Source organism: Panthera tigris, chromosome B2 (genome assembly GCF_018350195.1).
Source record: "Panthera tigris isolate Pti1 chromosome B2, P.tigris_Pti1_mat1.1, whole genome shotgun sequence".
Lineage (NCBI taxonomy): Eukaryota > Metazoa > Chordata > Mammalia > Carnivora > Felidae > Panthera > Panthera tigris.
In genome coordinates, this window is record NC_056664.1 from 71559369 (window position 1) to 71579248 (window position 19880).

Genomic DNA, 19880 nt, shown 5'->3' on the forward strand with positions numbered 1-19880 from the left:
ATAGTAGTCCTGATGGCAGAGGATATTAGATCTTGTTTTGTTAAACAATACCATGAGTCTTCCCTCTCCTTGTAATCCTTTTGAAGAAAATATAATAGGCTTCAGAACTTAGAGTGAAAGCTATACTAAAAAGTTATTGGAAGTCTGGAATACATATGTTTACTTATTTTAGCATGTTTGTGTATTACATTATTTTTTCTTTTAGAAATTAAAATGTTTGTAAAGCTATTGAACAGGTGTCTAAAAACTGAAAATCGTGATTTTTTTTTTTTTTTTTAGCAGAAACAAACCACTTTTGAGCAACCTGCCTTTTCAGTTTCAAAGCAGTCACCACCAATATCAGCACCTAAATGGATTGACCCAAAATCTGTTTGTAAGACACCCAGTAGCAGTGCCTTGGATGATTACATGAGCTGGTAATTACTTTTGGCATTCTAGTTTGGCACAGTGGAAATAACATGGGCTTCGGGGTTAAATAGATCTGAAGTTGAATCCTGCTCTGTTACTTTAAAGAGTTTCCAAATTTATATTATTTTTCTGAGCATCAGTTATTTCACCTGTAAAAGGGGAGGGGAAGGTGGCTACAATACATTTTTAAGGATTGTTTTGAAAGTCTCTGTCCTATTGTAATTTGTACCTACAATCTATAAATACTCTAAATATGTAAAACTTCTTGGTAATTACACATTGCTACATGGATATCTTTATGTAACTGAGAGAGGTATTTTAAAGGTTAGCATTCTTATACATGATAAAGGGTAGCTACATTTTATAGCAAAGGAGGGTTTTTAATTGGAATGTGATAGTTTCTGAAAGAAGTTGGTTGTATAGGTCACATAGTTCTGGGAGTGTTCAAAGGTAAAAGACTTGAGTGTATGGGAATGAGGGATGAGTAAAGAAATTGGATGGTCAATGCGGATTGATAGGAAACACAGGGATATTGCAAAAGCAAATTAATGACATTTCAAAGAAAGAAAATAAAGGAATGTGGCACATCATATCATCCAACTAGTAGCTATATTTTTAATGTCTTAGAGGATAACTTAAGTCCATGATGCCTTTTGTTTTTAATTTTCATAATGTAATCTTTGATTTTAATTAGAACTGGCCTTAGAAGTTTTATAACCTGGGCTCTTACCAATTTAATATAGTTTTGCTATATATTACTTCATTTTATTATATGTGGAATATTTTAATTTTTTTTTAAGTTTATTTATTTTGAGAGAGAGAGAGAGCAGGGGAGGAACAGAGAAAAGGAGAGAGAGGGGATCCCAAGCAGGCTCTCTACAGAGCCTGATGTGGGGCTTGAACTCATGAACTGCGAGATCATGACCTGAGCTGAAGCCAAGAATTGGATGCTTGACCTATTGTGCCACCTAGACACCCCATATGTGGAATATTTTAAAGAAAGTTGATAACTAGAATAGTGATATAGTTATTTTTTGTGAAGTTAGGTTATATATTGTCAACAAGTATTTAAACTCCTTTGTGCCAAGCACTCTTCTAGGTGTTGAGGATGTGATAGTGAATAAGATAAGCAAAACACAAATGTGAACTCAACAGCTTTAATCTCAAAAGTCCAAACTCCTGGGGGCGCCTGGGTGGCTTGGTCGGTTGGGCATCCGACTTGTCTCAGGTCATGATCTCACGGTCCGTGAGTTGGAGCCCTGCGTCGGGCTCTGTGCTGACCGCTCAGAGCCTGGAGCCTGTTTCGGATTCTGTGTCTCCCTCTCTCTGTGACCCTCTCCCGTTCATGCTCTGTCTCTCTCTGTCTCAAAAATAAATAAACGTTAAAAAAGAATAAAAAAAAAAAAAAGTCCAAACTCCTGTAATGTAATTGGCTTTCTGATAGCATGCTGTTGTAGAGCACTATTGTTAAAAAGCACTCGTATACAATAGGCTGACCTTTGCACTGGCTAAATTTTCTAAAATAACCCAACTTCACTTTTAAATGCCATCTTATTATTTTTACTAGTAAGGATTTCTTGTCTAGGGACAAAAAATTACTTTCAGAAAGAATTTCCTCAAAATGAAATTTCTGGTGATAGTATATCTAGAATAAATAACTTAGCTATATTATGAAAACTGATGTGGATTCTGTTTGATGTAATACATTTAAGTTTATATGCATCTTTTAAAATCACACAAACACTGAGTCAGAATCTTGTTTCTACATTTTTCATGTTTTAAATTAAAACCATTTCTTTCCTAGTTTTAGAACTCCAGTTGTAAAGAATGACTTTCCACCTGCTTGTCAGTTGTCAACACCTTATAGCCAACTTGCCTGTTTCCAGCAGCAGCAGCAGCAGCAGCAAATACCTGTTACTCCACTTCAAACTTTACAGGTTTGATAAATTTTATTTATGATGGTATATGTTTAAGGTATGATCCAAAGATTTTATTTTCATAGCATCTAGTTGTTAGGAAAGGCCTTAAGAACTTGTCCATTCTTAGGCAAAACTCTTAATAGGGAAAACCTATTAAGGGTGCCTTGTGACTTTGAGAGGTTAGTTATTGAAGAAGCTAATGAAGCTTTTTCATGAACTAGGCCAAAAGATCCAGTTTGAATAGCTAGGCAAAATTTGTCTTGTAATTTAGGTAACTTTTTATTCTGTTTCACTACTTAAGCCTACTATTAACTGTGCAGCCTCATTTCACTGGCTGGTTAATATGCAGTTAAGTTTTCAAGAGTATCAGAATAGCAATATAAGATGCTACTAAAATATAAAGTAATTATAAAAATAGGAAAATTTTTGCTGGTGAGGCAATTGTATTGTCATCTGGATAAAAAATACTCCTGATATCAATACTATTAAAATTAGTTTCTAATAACTATCTGAGTGGCCACTAAATACTGGTGGAAAGCATGAACTTTGAAGAGAGGCTTTCTGGCCATGACTCTTGGCCTCACTACTTACCAACTGTATGACCTTTTGTAAGTTACTTAAATTTTCTGTGGCCATTTCATCATCTATAAGGTGGGGATAATAAAGATACCTACCATAGAGGATATTTGTGAAGATTAAATTAGTTAACATATATGGAACTTGTACAGTGGAGCCTGCTACTTAGTAAAGAAAAGATAGCAGCAATTGTTATTTAAATAAAACAGCAAAACACACACATACACACACACACACACACACACACACACACACACAAACAGGTAATTAGCTATTACATATTGAGAGATTAAAAAAAAAATTAGCTAACAAAAAGTGGAACAATGGTCACCAGTGTCTAGAGGGAGGGAGGAATGAGGAATTACTGTTTAATGGGTGTAGAGTAAAATGCAAATTTTTGTTATGTATATTTTGCAATTAATAAAGAACAAAAAAGCTGACAATAGATTATCCTATGGAAAGAGAAATAGTATTTTGAAGATTGAAGCAGAATAATAAATTACTAAGGAGAAAAAGATGATCAGGTTTGTCCATACATTGATTCAAAACATTTGTTGAACTCTTCCTCATGTCAGACCCTGTTTGAGTTGATATCTAGAAGTCAAGTCATGACCACATGAATGGGCCAGGAGCCTTCTAGAAAAGGCCAGTGTCAGGAGGAAACTAAAAAGAGTCCAAGAGGGACGAGGTGATCCTTAGGGTTCCTCTGGGCCCTTTGAACTTTACCCCAAGAGGGATAAGAAGCTGTGTAACAGGTTGGAGCAGGAAAGTGAAGTGATCTTATTTGCATTTTGAAAAAAACTACTCTGGCCACAGTGAGGAGGATGGGCTAAGGGGGATGTGGAATGTCCTATGTAGGAAACTGAACTTCACATTAGTATTGAGTCAGAAATAAGTCAGAATTACTTACTCTAACAACTGTCAGCAGTTAGGGGGCAAAAACATTGAACTGCTTTCTTCTCTCTCAGAAGTTTTCAGTTTAAGTGCGAGAAGATGCTCCAAAAGGAAGAGGGGTGGGAGTAGGTAGTGAAGAGCCTTTCTGAAATTATAACTGAATGAAAAATAACAGGTACATATTTCAAAGCCTAATACTTTCTTACAGAAAACATATTTCATGACTCAATAGTGTTTTTTAACCCCTGAGGTTAAAAGGTAAAGAAAGAGATTACATGAGAGAGTTCTACCATTTGGGATTTAAAGCAGGACTTGGTTAAATTGAGGTTTATTCAGACAGACCCGTTTCAACTTAGTAAATCAGCTAATCAGATGCGCTTTGTGTCTTCAGCTTTCTTGTCAGCTTGGAATGGGTCCTCTCACTGCACTCCATCTGTGCAAAGCATTTATAGATTCTCTGAGAGCTCTGGCATAAGGAAGGGAAATGGGGTCTGTTGCAATAGTACATCAGCTACAAGTTTGCCAAGGTAGATGCTGAAGTTCAAATTAACTAACTTGTTGAACATCATTCAGCAGAAAGGGGGCATTGCTGAAATTTGCATTTGTCTGATTGACTCTGGAGCTAGCATACTGCTTCCCTTATAATGTAGTGCTAAATGAGGAAGAAGAATTTAGATATAATTATTTATGCATGTATGTAAGTGAAGAGGGATATATAAGAAAAAAGAATAAGGTGAAAAGTAATAGCTTGTGAGTTTGTGTATTGGCATTAAGTGTTTTCTCCCCTGAATCTTCTATTTATTTATGTTAAGAAGTAAAGGTGAACATTGTATGTCAACTATACTTAAATTTAAAAGTTTTTTTAAAATTAAGTAAAGGCAAGTTAGAGGGAGACCTTGGAAGTCTATCTATATATTAATAAGTTTATTAATTTGACTAAAATATGTAAACTTCCTCTTTAAAATATTATGACTAATATCTAATTACTTGAAATTTAAGATAATTTAAAAATTGGAAGCATTTCACTGTACTAAATGCATGCTAGTTTCTCAGGCATATTCTTTGCACCTTTGAATCTTTATATATTTTAATTATTTAGATTTCAGCATCCTCTTCAACAAATGAATGCATTTCAGTTAAAGGAAGAATTTATTCCATATTGAAGCAGATAGGAAGTGGAGGCTCAAGTAAGGTAAGTATCTTAAATATTTAAGAAAGAAAAATATTTTCAGCTTTCCTTTCTTTGTCTTTTTACCCTTTGGGGTTCTTTTTTCTTAACATCTAGGGGCCCATATTGCTTTTGAGCCAAAAATATCCTTATCCCCTGCTCCCATTCCCTCTTTCCAACAAATGACATATCTCTTTAGACCTATCTCCTAATTCTAATTCTCTGTTCTTCCCTCTGATGTCCTATGCCTCTAGATTTCTTCTCTAAATGACATTAACATGGATTTGGGGTGGCAAATGAGGCTATGTATTATCATAAAAGAATCTTTATAAACATCAGGTAGGGCATGTTGTAAATAATATTTTAGGATGATTCAGCAAGATATATGATTAATATTTTGAGTTTTTTGAGTTTTTCATTTCAAAAACAGTTTAGTAATGAGAGTTTCTGGAATTAGATTAGATCATTTTCTAAATGTATTTGAGCTCTAAATTTACATGGTTCTGCTTTTCTGGGTGGAAGGCATCTCAAAAGATCTGTCTAAACTTACCATCTTTAGTTCTTCTCATTCGGTTCTCTTAAATCCACTTCAGTCAGATTTTTACCTTTATCACTTAGCAAAAACAATTGCTATCAAGATCACCAGTGATCTCAATGTTTTTATTAAATCTAATTCTTTGCTTTAATTTGGGTTACTTAGCATTTGGGAGAGTTGATTGTTCTTTTCTTATTGGAACTTTTTTTTATTCCCACTTGGCCTCCCTCAGTTTTCCTCTTCTCCAATTGGCCATTCCTTTTAAGTGTTCTTGTCCCCCATCCTAATGGTGCAATGCCCCAGGGTTTAGTCCTTGACCTCTTTTCTTCTCTTTCTAAACTCACTGGTGTTGTCCAGACTCATGGTTTTAGATACCATGTATATGCTGACAGTTCTTAAACATCTTTCTAGCTTAGACCTCCCACTTGAATTCCAGACTTGTATATCCAGTCTCATTGCTCACTATCTCTCCTTGGGTGTCTACTAGATATTTAAAACTTAATATGTCCCAAACATAACTCTGGCTCCATATTGTTTCCCAGTTCAGTAAATGGCAACTTCATTCTTCCACTAACTAGGCCAAAAACTCTGAAATCATAATTGACCTCACTTTCTCTCACACATACACCCAGTCAGTTGGTAAATCTTGTTGGTTCTACCTCAGAGCATATCTAACATTTGCCTATTTCTCACCACCTCCACTACTATCATTTTGTTCAAAACAACTGCCATCTTTCCACCTGGATTATTATAATAGCCGTATCCCTAGTTTCATTGATTTAATCCTTGCTTTCCTGGTGTATTTTAACGTAAGAGTCAGTTTTCCTCTAGATCTCCTCATGTCTTTGCTCAAATATCTTCTCAATCAGGCCTTCCTTGGCCATACTCTTTAGTACCACAACTCTTAACCTTCCAGTCACTGGTGAGCTCCATTTCCTTCTTTATTTTTCTCTGTAGCCCATCCTCTGTGCTTTGTAATTTACTTATTTGGTTTGTTGTTTGTGTCTTCCTGAACTTGAATATAGTTCCATCAAGATAGGGATGTTTGTCTGATTTGCTCAACAGTGTTTGCTCTGTTATCTAGAATACTACCTAGAACATGACAGAGTGAAGTTATTTGTTGAATGAATGTCCCTCCTCAACTGTTTTGCTGTTATAAGTTAAGGATGATGTATGAAGCACAGCCTGTTGGGTTTAAGTTTTACTGTATTTTCTAAGCCAACTAACAATAGCTAGATTTGTTTAAGATGGTCTTGTTAACTTATTATAAAAAGGTGTGTACATTACTATGAGTAGCAGTTCAATAATATTCATTCCTTTTTTGTATACATTTTCTTCTTTCCCTTGTCTCAGATTTCAGGCATGGGAATAAAGGGACAATTGATTTTTATCAATATATTTGAATTATCTGATTTAGTTGCTTTAATAGAAATTCTTTTGTTAACCTTTATTACTTTAGCTATAGTTGAATAGTGTCCAGGTGAGATACTTATTTAGTGGCATGTTTTCAGAGGATGTAAAATAATCTTGACGGTGTTTTAAACATTTTTTCCTTGGAGCATAATGAAGATGTTAGCTTAAGTGAAGTGTCAGATGATAAAGACACGACTGGCCCATATTTTTTTTAGTGTGATTATATTATCATTTTTTAATTTAATTATTATGGTGGAGTTGACAAAATCAATGTACCTCAGGGAAAGAGGGTAACATGCTTTGTGAAACTAACCATTTATGTTCTATTCTAGAGTTTAGGCAGTGGCCAACTTATACAGTATTAAGAACATTTAGGAAGGTCATAGAGGCTAATAGGAATAGTCATGATACTAGCCTGTCTAGTTCTTTCACCAACTTCCCATGAAACTGAAAATTATAACTCTGATACTATCTCTATGAGATGGAAGTAGAGGCTATCTAATCATCAGTTATTGCAAGAATTTTGCCAGAAAAGGGGCAGTAGGGGAGTAAAAGCACATACGTGCAAAAAGTTGATTGAAAAGTTTTTATTTCCTTCAAAACTTTGAGATCTTATTATATAGTTTTAATATCTTGCAAATCTCTTTTTCTGATATACCTGACAACTTTAATAGGTTTTAAAATGTCCACTTCATTCTGTCCTAATTGTCCTTAATGATGGTAGCTAACTTTGCTACATTCCAGACACATCCATCTTGGTCATCCTTCCAACCCTGTGTGGTAGGAACTACTAACAACATTTTAATTCTACTAGAGTGGTAGGTACTCTCAATTCTCTGAGGTTTAGAAGGCTGTTTACCATATACAAAGTGGTTTTACACTGTTTTAAAATTCCTTTTATCATCCTTTGCTCTTTTCTGCGGTCTCTTGCCCTATCACTGTTTTAATGCCCCTCTTTGTCTAATTTGCTGTGTGTGCAAATAAAACCAGTAATACTTTGTTAGTTTTATATTTAAAATTTTAAAGTAACTATACCTGATTGCTTGATAGACTGTCCTTATTAGTACAGTTGTAAATGCATGAATCTCATAGACACATTCGTTCTCTTCTTATCCTTGCCCCGACCTGGTCAAGGTTAAATGGTTTTTAAATAAATGATATTTTACTTCATTTTGTCAAAAGGGATGAATGAATGTAATTTTTCTTGCTTATAATGGCATTTGTATTTGTATACTTGCATTTTAGAAGCTTCATGCCTCTTGCATGTTTTCTGAAAGTTGGATACATTAACAGTATTTTCTACTTTTCAAAATGTATTTATTATCTGCCCTATTGCTTAGAAGTTGACTGTCATTATAGCCAGAGCTGTTTGACCCATACCTGACAGTGGGCTTATAGGAACATCTTGTTCTTGTCAACTTGACTTTGAAAATGGGACCTAATCTGGGGCGCCTGGGTGGCTCAGTCAGTTAAGCTACAGATTCTTGATCTGAGCTCAGGTTTTGATCTCAGGGTGTGAGTTCAAACCCCACATTGTGCTCTGAGCTGGGTGTGAAGCCTACTTAAAGAAAAATTCATAAACTTTGATCTAATCTACTTTTCACAACTGAATATACAAATAGCTTACAATTATTACATATTTTAAAATACCACATGAATGAGATGCCAATTCCAGGCACCTGGAAAAAACACCATCTGTGAAATGAATTGACTCTTTATGAAAGCCCTTAGTAGTTCTTAACATTTTATTGAATTATTTATTTATTTATTTAATTCATTTATGAAAGAGAGAGCATGTGCATGAGTGCAAAACAGAGAAGAGGGCAGCAGTGGTGGGAGAGAGAAAATCTTAAGCAGGCTTCACATTCCCTGCTGAGCTCTATCCCGTGACTTTGGGATCACGACCTGAGCCAAAACCAAGAGTCAGACACTCAACCAATTAAGCCACCCAGGCACCCCTCTTAACATTTTTGAATGTCTTTTGCTTTAGGTTATTTTTTTGGTCAGGGCAACCCAACAGTGTTATGAATAGATATGAAATTTAAATAATCTTTCTTATATGTTGTTATAAAAACTTTATGTTTATGCCTTTGTGTTATTGAATGCCCATTGTCATAGGTAGTTGAGAATGGTCTGTTAACTCTCCTAACATATTTTTTTTCCCTTCAATACTCAAAATAAGCCCAGACACGTTTAATTATTCATATCGGTATTTCTCAACCTAAAATTCTAATAAATTTAGAGATATCGTGATAGTGTAAAAGTAGTGCATTCTAAACTTTTTCTTTTGTTCTATATAGGTATTCCAGGTATTGAATGAAAAGAAACAGATACATGCTATAAAGTATGTGAACTTAGAAGAAGCAGATAATCAAACAATCGATAGTTATCGGAATGAAATTGCTTATTTGAATAAACTACAACAACACAGTGATAAGATCATCCGACTTTATGATTAGTAAGGATTTTTTTTAATATAAAAGAACACTATTTTTGCTATAATTCTACAGATAAAGAAGATAAATACTTAGTCTTAATAGTGTAAGCTAACCATGTATTTTTTTGTTGTTGTTTTTGTTTTTAATGGCAGTGAAATCACGGACCAGTACATTTATATGGTAATGGAATGTGGAAATATAGATCTTAATAGTTGGCTCAAAAAGAAAAAATCCATCAATCCATGGGAACGTAAAAGTTACTGGAAAAATATGTTGGAGGCAGTTTACACAATTCATCAACATGGTATTTTAAAACTCGTTATATGCTGAGTTACAATAATCATTAATAGTGTCATCTTACGATTTTTAGGTATTTGTTATTGGCACCTCTAGACTAGATAAACTAAATATTTGGACGCTCATTTAAAGATGGAGGCACAAAAAACATTTCTTTAAAACACCGTTAACCAAAGGATATAGTGCATGAACTCAAGTCCCCACAGCCATAATGCATCCATAGTGCAAAATATACCCATATCTTTATTAGTATTAACATAGTCCATTATCCTGTGTCTCCAAATAGTTCAGTTATAGCAGATCTGAGACTTTGGGGTTCAGGCATCCCAAAGATCTGAGATGTTTATTGTGCTCATTATGTTAGTCGTTTTGTATTGTGTCCCTTGTGTGGGAGTTGGTTTTATTCTTTTTCAATTGTTAGCCCTAGGTTGTTTTTTTTTTACTTGGACTTGGTTCTTTTTAGGGCTTCTCTGCCTTTACCTTATCCTTTTTATTTTTTTTATTTATTATTTTATTTATTTATTTATTTATTTATTTATTTATTTTTACCTTATCCTTTTTAAAAAATAACTGCTAACCTAGATTAATTGTAATTTTTCTCCTCATGTCTCCCTATAAGTTAAAAGATAATTCAGTGATTAAGATCAGGGCTGTAGGGATAGAGGTGTCAGGAGCATTAGGGTCTTCCATCTGACAATATAATTTATGATGTTATCTAGTGGGTGGTGAAGATCATAAACTCTGAAGCCAGAGGCCCTGTCACTTAGGTTTTATGACCTTGAGCAAATTACTTAATCTCTGTGCCTTAGTTTTTTCACTTAAAAGGATAATATTAGTATAGTAATTACCCCAGTTCTGGTGTGAGGATTAAATGATTCAAGATAAGCAGCAAACTTAGAATAGTGCTTGGTACATTGCCGGTACTATATCTTTTTAGAAAATATTAAAAAGGAGGGGCTCCTGAGTGGCTCAGTTGGTTAAGTGTTCGACTCTTGGTTTCGGCTCAGGTCATGATCTCACGGTTGATTGAGATGAGCCTTGCATCGGGCTCTGAGCTGACAGTATGGAGTCTGCTTGGGATTCTCTTTCTGCCCCTCCCCAACTCACATGCTCTCTTCTCGCTCTCAAGATAAATAAACATTAAAAAAATATTATACATGAGCATTTACTTTGACCAAAGGAATCAACTAGGCCAGTAGATTGTGAAATTTCTTTTTTTTTTTTTTTAACATTTATTGATTTTTGAGAGAGAGAGAGAGACACACACAGAGTGAGCGGGGGAGGGGCAGAGAGAGGAGACACAGAATCCAAAGCAGGCTCCAGGCTCTGAGCTGTCGGTACAGAGCCCGATGCAGGGCTCTACCTCACGAGCCGTGAGATCATGACATGAGCAGAAGTCGGACACTCAACCGACTGAGCCACCTAGGCATCCCGTTGTGAAATTTATTTTATACTTAGAATGTTTTACATTGTCTGATATTACAATGGATTTTTATTTTGAAGGCATCGTTCACAGTGATCTGAAACCTGCTAACTTTCTGATAGTTGATGGAATGCTAAAACTAATTGATTTTGGGATTGCAAATCAAATGCAACCAGATACAACAAGTATTGTTAAAGACTCTCAGGTAAGACTTAACGAATGGTTGGTTACTACCCACTACAGTTCAGTTCCATTTCACCTGTAAAGTATTTTGCTAATGGGGATTTTATTTTTCCTACCTCATTCTTCAAAGGATTTGAAACCTTTGTATTAAGAATAGATACTATAAGAATAAAAACCATATTTAATACACTTTAGAGAGTCAAGATCAGGTAGAAACAAATCTGGCACTTTGAAATGATTTTCCTATAGCTGAGGTAGAGAAGCATAATGCCTGTCTTGGAAATCACCTTTGTCATGATCTTGAGTTCACCTGAAACTTTGTCTCAGAGATTCCTGGTAGCAACCAAAGAGGGAATTGCAGTTACATGTTTTTTTTATTGTCCATGAGGTAAGATTATTTCATTCTTCTGGAGAAGTAAAGCTTTTCCTATCACTTGCATTTGAAAAAAAGTTCTTAAATGGGCCTTCATATTGGAAACAACCATAATATTGTACTCTACTGCCTTTTTCTAATAGGATATGCAGTTACAAACTTAATAAATTTGTCTCCATAAAAACTGAGGTGATAACACCAAAGAATAACTAAAAATAATCCTGCTTGAAGTCAAGATGATGTATTCTATGTATGCAGATTTCTGGTGTGGATGTGCCATAATCCTAGAAGTAAAACTAGACTATTTTTAGGAGGAATAGATGAACAGCATGCCTTTGAAACAATTCTATTTGATAATAACTTCTCTTTGTATCAAAAATATGGCTGAACATGTAATTGTAAATCAACTTGAAGATTCCCTCTATGGCAAGGCCCTAAAGTACAGGTATTCGGTGCTTGAAAACAGAACCACTTATTTTAGACTAAAATAAATGCCTTTTAAGGTTGGCATAATCTGACTGTGGAAACTCTTGCATGGTTTAGATTCCTGCCCCATCTCACTCTGGACATGGGCCCAAGGAATACTTGGAGACATAGCTAGATTTTTGAATTGTTGCTTGGTTGATTTTTTTTTTATTTTTTTTTATTTTTTTTTAAGCATTCTAGGCCTGTTCCAGCACAGAGAAATGAGTGAGATCAATTCCTCAAGTTTATGGCCATTAATATAATTTTAGCCTCTACAGTTTTATGGTAGTTGCCTATCATAATCATAGAAAAAGCCTAGCATTCTGAAAGGAATAACTTTTCTGATTATGGACCCAATTTATTTTTCTGGAGTTGTGAAGAAACTTATGTCCTAATATCATTGTCAGTTACTTGATTTTTTAAAATATATTATTGAAATATGTAATTATTCAAGTTTCTAAGAATCTGACATTTGTGTTTTAAAAAATCTAAAGCAGAATAAAATATTTTCATTGATTAGTGTTTTCTGTGCTTTGGCATACAGGTTGGTACAGTTAATTACATGCCACCAGAAGCAATCAAAGATATGTCTTCCTCAAGAGAGAATGGGAAATCCAAGTCAAAGGTATTATGAAGGTTATTTAGATCCCATTTATCTGGCATCAGAAGGGAATGGACTATTCTCTGATTAAACCTAACGGATAACTGAAAGTTGCTTAAGTTCTAAAACTTTTTAGGCCATTTTAGAGACCTTGCTTTCTTTGGCAAATGGTCATGGGATTCAGTTTTACAGTTATTGATTTGAGACTGTTCTTTTAATATTGTGCTTTTAATATGGGATGTCTCAACAATGTGCTCTAACAAAAAATGTACCCAGGGTATTTTTTTTCAGTTTCAAAATGAAAGGTAGAAATTAAGACTAAATTAGCTCAGAATTAGGCACATTAAAATGATCTTTGAAGTCTTTTGTTTCCTCTTTGATTCTTACATTTTATCTCTTACTATTTATTCATTTGTGAATTCTACATTTCCAAGTACAATTCTAATAGGCAGTTTTTTCCCAGCCTGCCACAGCTACTTTCCCACTTGCCTTATTTTACCACCTCAGTGAACTTTGTGTTAGCCTCATTGGTGTCTCTTCTTGGGCTCATTTTGCTTGCCTGGATGCCTCTGGCTCCCAAGCTAATCCTTCGTTGCTCTATAGCAGTGTAACCAAGTGCATGCAAGCATTACATTGTTGTCCAGGGACCTGCATTCAAGTAATAGACCTGCCTCTTTGTTAACAACCATCTTTATGAATTAACTTGCCTGGTTTCTTCATCTATAAATTCAGCTTATAAACAGTACCTATTTTAAAGGTGAGGATTAAATGATAAAGAATATAAATCACTTAATACATTGTCTAGCCCTAAATAATTGCTTGATAAATATGTGCTTATTTACTAATTATATTTTCCTTCCTAGAAAATTGTGGCTTGTAAATTTCTTTTCAAATAACTGACATAACATTATGTCAAATAGTCTCTTATAAAATTCTTTTTATCATTTGTTTAGCTTCCCCTTTTCTTTTAATACTTAGATTTGTTGTCTTTTTTCTTTTTCTTGGTTAGACTTTCCAAGGTTTTGTTAATTTTAAAGAACCAAGTCTTCATTTATTAATTCTATTTTCATTTGCTCTCTAATTTCTGTTTTTATCTTTATTAATTGTATTTCCTTTAGGTTTCTTTTTTTTTGTAGTTTCTGGATTTAGATAATTGCCAATTTAATTTTTGTATTCTTTCTTAATGAAAACATTAAAACTGAATTTTACTGAGTTTTACTTTAACTTCTACTTCCACTTTTTTGTAGTATTAATTTTCATTAATTCTAAAGTTTTCAGTTGCAGTTTTAAAATACTTTGAAATAAGATTTATTTTGAATTGCTTGTAGAGTTCAGATTTTTTCAGTTTTCAACTAAGTGCTTTAATATTATGGGTAAATCTCCATTCGATGTAATCACCTGCTAAACAGTGGCCTTAATGATTCTGAACAGAAGACAAATTTTTTATCCCACCATGTAAGATAATCCCTGCTTGTGAAAAGCTCAAACCCTTCCCAGTCTAGCTCTGTTTGCAAATTACTTTCCAGTGAACATCTGTTGGCTATTTGGAGTTTCTATTCTGAGGTCTATTGGGCACATTCACTATTTCCCTCTGTTTCTGTTTCAAATGCCTCTACTATACACGACTTGTGGCTGTTGGTAGTTTGTGTCCCTTCGTATTCTGGGGTTTTGGGGTATGGCTTTTCACTTTGTTTTGTTGTAAATCTTCTCCATATGTCTATGGTTTTGCTACAGGCTTCTCTGTCTGTCTTATCTGGGGATTTGGACAGAATGAAAAACTGTGCTGCAATCTAAAATGCAAAACAAATAAAAAGCAGAAACAGACTCCTAAATACAGAGAACAAATTGATGGTTGCCAGAGGGGAGGGAGGTGGGTAAGAGATCTGGCAAAATAGATCTCCAAAAGAGGAGTGGGAGGTACAGGCCTCCAGCTCTGGAATGAGTAAGTCATGGGATGGAAGGTACAGCATAGGGAATCTAGTCAATGGTATTGTAATAGTGTTGTGTACTGACAGACAGTAGCTATACTTGTGGTGAGCATAGCATAACGTATTGAATTGTCACTATGTTGCACACCTGAAACTAACATTGTGTCAGCTATACTTTAATTAAAAAAAATAAATAAGAAAAACTATTCTGCCACAGCCACTGCTATTTTTCTAGACTCTGAAATCCTTTTTTAATCCATGATTTATGTAGAAACAGATTTAATTTCCAGATGGTTAAGTTGGAGGAAGAGGAGTATTTTTATTAATTTTTAGTTTTCTTTGTGTTCGGCAATGGGGTCTGTTTTATCTGCCGTTTTCTGAAAGGTGTGCTAAAATCTCTCTACCCTTCCAACCAAAAGAATTTATTGTAGTTTTTACTAAATATAGTTCTATTAAATGTAGTTTCCGTGCAAAGAAGTTCATGACCATCTTCTTGGTTGGTTGTATCTCTTATCATTATAAAATGCCTTTCTTTCTTCTGTTAAAAGTATTTTGTTATGTTCTTGTTCTCCTTTCCTAATGTCAACACTGCTATTCTGCTTTCTTTTTTTCTTTCTCTCTCTTAAAGTCAAAATGGTAATTATGTTATAATACTGCATTGTTTCTAATGAGATTGTTTAATACAAAGAACATGTTATGATAAGTAATATTTTTGAGAACTTACTATAACTGGAAATTATTCTTTATGCTTACCCATATCTCATGGTTACATCATTTAATGCCCATGACAATGTACTTTTATTATTTCTGTTTTAGGGGTGAGGAAATGGAGACACATAGAATTAGCTAATGATAAGGCCAGGATTCAAATGCAGCCCAGCCTGGCTCTATAATTTGCATTCTTGGGTTTAGGATAGTTCAACTTAACATTTTTGAAATCTATGCATATTTACATATTATTAATTTTATATACAAATTTATTATAATAAAATAATTTTGGAGAAAAATAAATTTAAAATTTGCAGTTAATGTTTTTTAGTTTATATTGTTGCAAGCTGACAAGAACGTAATATATGTTTTGGTTGAAATATTTTAATTACAAGTTTGTTGAGAGACTTAAAGCTCATTTCTTGGTAAAATAACCAAATATAGCAAAAACTAGAGAAAGATGTTTTTTTTATGTAAACTTAATCTAGTACTTGCACATTCCTTGAGGTTTAGTTATGATTTTAAATGGCAGGGAATATATGTTTACATGTGTGTATATAAAATACTCTTACATTTAATTTTATGTTAAAATAAATTTTTTTTTTTTTTTTTTTTTTTTTTTCTGAATTAGATAAGCCCCAAAAGTGACGTTTGGTCCTTAGGATGCATTTTGTACTATATGACTTATGGGAAGACACCATTTCAACATATAATTAATCAGATTTCTAAATTACATGCCATAATTGACCCTAATCATGAAATCGAATTTCCTGATATCCCAGAGAAAGATCTTCAGGATGTGTTAAAGGTAACATTAATAGTATATGGATATAGAAGAATGATATTTCATATACTTAAATTGTTTGCTTAGAAGAAATCATTGAAATCTGGCATAGGTAGATATAACTAGTCTATTGGAGGGAATTATTGAATGACTTAGCTTTTTAAGTAATGTTAGGTTTATTTTGAAGGTATTTTTAAAAAGCTTATGAATACTTGGGAATTTTGCAAGAATGACTTATGGAATCTTGTCATTTCTGAGTGGGCTATCTAGAAAGCAACTTCTGTAGTATGGTGCAATCTTGAAAAACACTTTATGTCAATATTACATAAGAAAACTTGATTTTTAAAAAAATTAATCCTTATTTTTATAGTGTTGTTTAATAAGGGACCCTAAACAGAGGATATCCATTCCTGAGCTTCTGGTGCATCCATATGTTCAAATTCAAACTCATCCAGGTATTTCTTTGAAAATCAGTTTATTAGATTACTAATTAATTACTAAGTAATTACACTAATTATACTAAGTAATTATACTAATTACTAATATAAACAGACGTTTAGCTATAACAAAACCAGAATTTGAATGGGCTACTTCCAGATTTCCTCCTTCCTTAAGGAAGTTTCTTTTATTCTAAAATACTAAAATAAATGAAATCGCCTTTTTTTTAACTTGCATTCATTTTCACTTATCCTTGGTAAGTAGCTTTGATCAATGATAAATTACATAAAGCCAGCCATTGTGCTGTTAAACAGAATGTATTTGTGTATTTTATATTTTTTTAATGGTACTAGTAGGTTATTGATTATATTTTTATTACAGGTAATCAGATGGCTAAGGGCACCACTGAAGAAATGAAATATGTTCTGGGCCAACTCGTTGGTCTGAATTCTCCTAACTCCATTTTGAAAGCTGCTAAAGTAAGAATGTCTGTTCTCTATTTACATTACTTTTAATTGTTTTGTATAGTTTAGTGAATTAGATGCTTAAACAGGTACTCCAAAGAAAACTTGGTCCAATCATAAGACAACTATGAAATATATTTCGACATTTAGATACTTGTGCTTTTTGACAAAATAGACTTACTTGATTTACATTCTTATTGTACAGATAGCACAATTGAAAGTGAATTGTCATACAAGGTGCATACCTAAGATTGCAGTCAGGTCTCAGCTGGATAAATTTAAAAAGCAACCTGTCTTTTGAATCAACAATATTCTTAACACAGCTTTTGAATTCATTTCTTCTAGCCATTTTTTTCTTAAACCATCTTGGAGAAGTCTCAGTATTTGTTACATGTAATGACTTACAGCTGTGTACAGCAGTCAGAACACTTCTCAAAGTGAATGCCTCAAACCTTTCAGCCTCCCAGTGTTGGTTTATGTCTATGCCACCATTTTTTGGATCTCATTGCCATCAAACACCTTGTCATTTCTAGAACCCTATGTATGTTTATTGCCCACTGGTTTAGTTAACCAAGCAGTTACTAATTATTTATTTCAGTAATAACATCTTCATGTTTTAAATTTCTACCAGTGTATTATTTAGAGCCTTTTATAAATAGAGATGAATTAGTTTCCTTTATCACTAAGGTTATGTGTTCTCTAAGACAGAGATGTCTGTCATCTTCATAAATTAGATGTTGGTTTAGTCTTGAATCCTTTAAAAAATATGTAGATTTTATTATAGCTGATTATGCCTATTTATATAATAATTTGTATTATTTTTTTTAATGTCATCTGTTTATTAGTTGAAATATCATCTGATAGTCTATTTCCTGATGAGGGTATTTTAAAGTGTAGCAATTTATCTAAGACTAGCTTTATTTAAAAAAAAATACGGGAGACTAAAAAGGGCTTGAAGGTGCATATGTATGCTTATTAATAGCTATGGTACATTTCTTTTACAGAAATATTGAGCTGTATCTTATGATAGATTTTTAGGCCAAGCTAGGTGTTTACAATTCTTAATTATCTTCAATAGTTTATAAAATAATTTTGTAGTTATAAGAACAAGAGAGAAATTCATTTCATGTTAGAATATGTTTAGTTATCTTTATTAATCTGATAATCCATTGAATTTAAAAAGTTACAAAACAGGTGTGTGTTTTTAATTTCAGACTTTATATGACCGATATAGTAGTGGTGAAGGTCATGATTCCTCTTCATCATCCAAGACTTTTGAAAAAAAATGGGAGAAAAAATGATTTGCACCTACTCACAAACTGTCAAATATCAACTGTAAAAATATATTGGACTGTTATACTCTTAATTCTCTGTGGAAACTGCTCTTAAGGACAACTTAATCCAGAAATGTCAATGGCAGAAAAATTCAGTGGATTATTCTCAAAAGAAAACTGTAAAAATAATAACCACTAATGATACTATATATATTAAGTTGTAGAATTGTTCTCTCTCTTTTATGCTTTCCTGCAAATCTACTCTATTTGATATCATATCACACTTAGAATAGTGGATGGACAACTGAAATATATTCTGAAGAACTATGTAAATAAAGCTTTGTAGCATAAAATGACACTAAAATGTAAAAAAATGTATGGTTATTTTCTTTAAGCTAATGCACTGCTGGTATGGCAGCAAAACACTTTAAAAAAATTGAGTTAAGGGAAGACACAAGAGTCTTCAAGAAGAAAATTCCAAAGGGTTTGAATTCTAAAATAGATTTCCTGATTGCTTTATGGCACTGATACAGTCCAGAGTTTTAGAGCTGCACTGGTTCTTTTAATTCTCCCTTTGATTCTTCATAATACCGATTGTTTTTGGTGTTTAGAGTATCATGCTGGCTTCTGTGGTATAAGTTGTATAGGGCATGCCCTCAGTGTATGACTTGCTTGGTAATTGGTAATTACCAATGTAGTCTTAGAATCTTTGGGACTAAATCTAATACATTCTCCCTCCATCTTATCTTTTCTCTTCTTTTTTTAGATTTCATTAGACTTTTTTTTTTTTTTTTAAGTTTATTTGTTTTGAGAGAGAGCGTGAGCAGGGGAGGGGCAGAGAGAAAAAGAGAGAGAGAGAATCCCTAGCAGGCTCAGTGCAGAGCCTGACTCTGTCAGTGCAGAGCCTGACTCGGGCTCTATCTCACAAACTGTGAGATCATGACCTGGGCTGAAACCAAGAGTTGGACATTCAATGGACTGAGTCACCCAGGTGCCCCTCAATAGACTTTTTAAGATCTTTTTTAGATCAGTTTTAGGTCCACAGAAAAATTGAGGGGAAGGTGCAGAGATTTCCCATATAGCCTTTGCCTCCACACATGCACCATCTCCCCTATTATCAACATCCCCCACCAGATTGGTACATTTCTTAAATTTAATGAACCTACATTGGTACACCATAATAGTTGTCTGAAGTCCGTAGCTTACATTACAGTTCATTCTTGCTGGTGTACATTCTGTGCATTTGGACAAGTGTATAATGAGAATACAGAGAATTTTCATGGCCCTAAAAATTCTCTGTGCTCCTCCTATTCATCCCACCCCTACCCCATAATCCCTTGGCAACCACTGATTTTATTGTGTCGATAGTTTTGCCTTTTCCAGAACACCATGTAGTTGGGAGTTGTACAGTTGGTAACCTTTTCACATTAATTTCTTTCACTTAGAAAAGGTTCCTCCAGGGGCACCTGGGTGTCTCAGTCGGTTGGGCGTCCAACTTTGGCTCAGGTCATGATCTCACAGTTCGTGAGTTTGAGCCCCGCATTAGCTCTGTGCAGACAGCTCGGAGCCTGGAGCCCACTTTGGATTCTGT

The 19880-nt window shown here is 33.9% G+C and overlaps 1 protein-coding gene across 8 annotated transcripts in view; it reads left to right on the top strand.

The window, feature by feature from the left end:
* The window catches only part of TTK (TTK protein kinase), a 51516-nt gene extending 32869 nt beyond the window's left edge, over positions 1 to 18647 (top strand). For 6 of the 8 annotated variants that reach the window (XM_042986710.1, XM_042986707.1, XM_015541090.2 and 3 more), the window contains 11 exons: positions 280 to 416; positions 2213 to 2345; positions 4897 to 4989; positions 9214 to 9371; positions 9504 to 9655; positions 11152 to 11276; positions 12637 to 12717; positions 15961 to 16137; positions 16484 to 16568; positions 16933 to 17030; positions 18230 to 18647. In XM_042986710.1, coding sequence (XP_042842644.1) covers positions 280 to 416; positions 2213 to 2345; positions 4897 to 4989; positions 9214 to 9371; positions 9504 to 9655; positions 11152 to 11276; positions 12637 to 12717; positions 15961 to 16137; positions 16484 to 16568; positions 16933 to 17030; positions 18230 to 18316 — 1326 coding nt within the window. In that variant the 3' untranslated portion in view covers positions 18317 to 18647. The remainder of the gene's footprint in view (positions 1 to 279; positions 417 to 2212; positions 2346 to 4896; positions 4990 to 9213; positions 9372 to 9503; positions 9656 to 11151; positions 11277 to 12636; positions 12718 to 15960; positions 16138 to 16483; positions 16569 to 16932; positions 17031 to 18229) is intronic. The other 2 variants (XM_042986712.1, XM_042986713.1) reach the window with 1 other exon arrangement.
* Positions 18648 to 19880: the final 1233 nt, after the last annotated feature.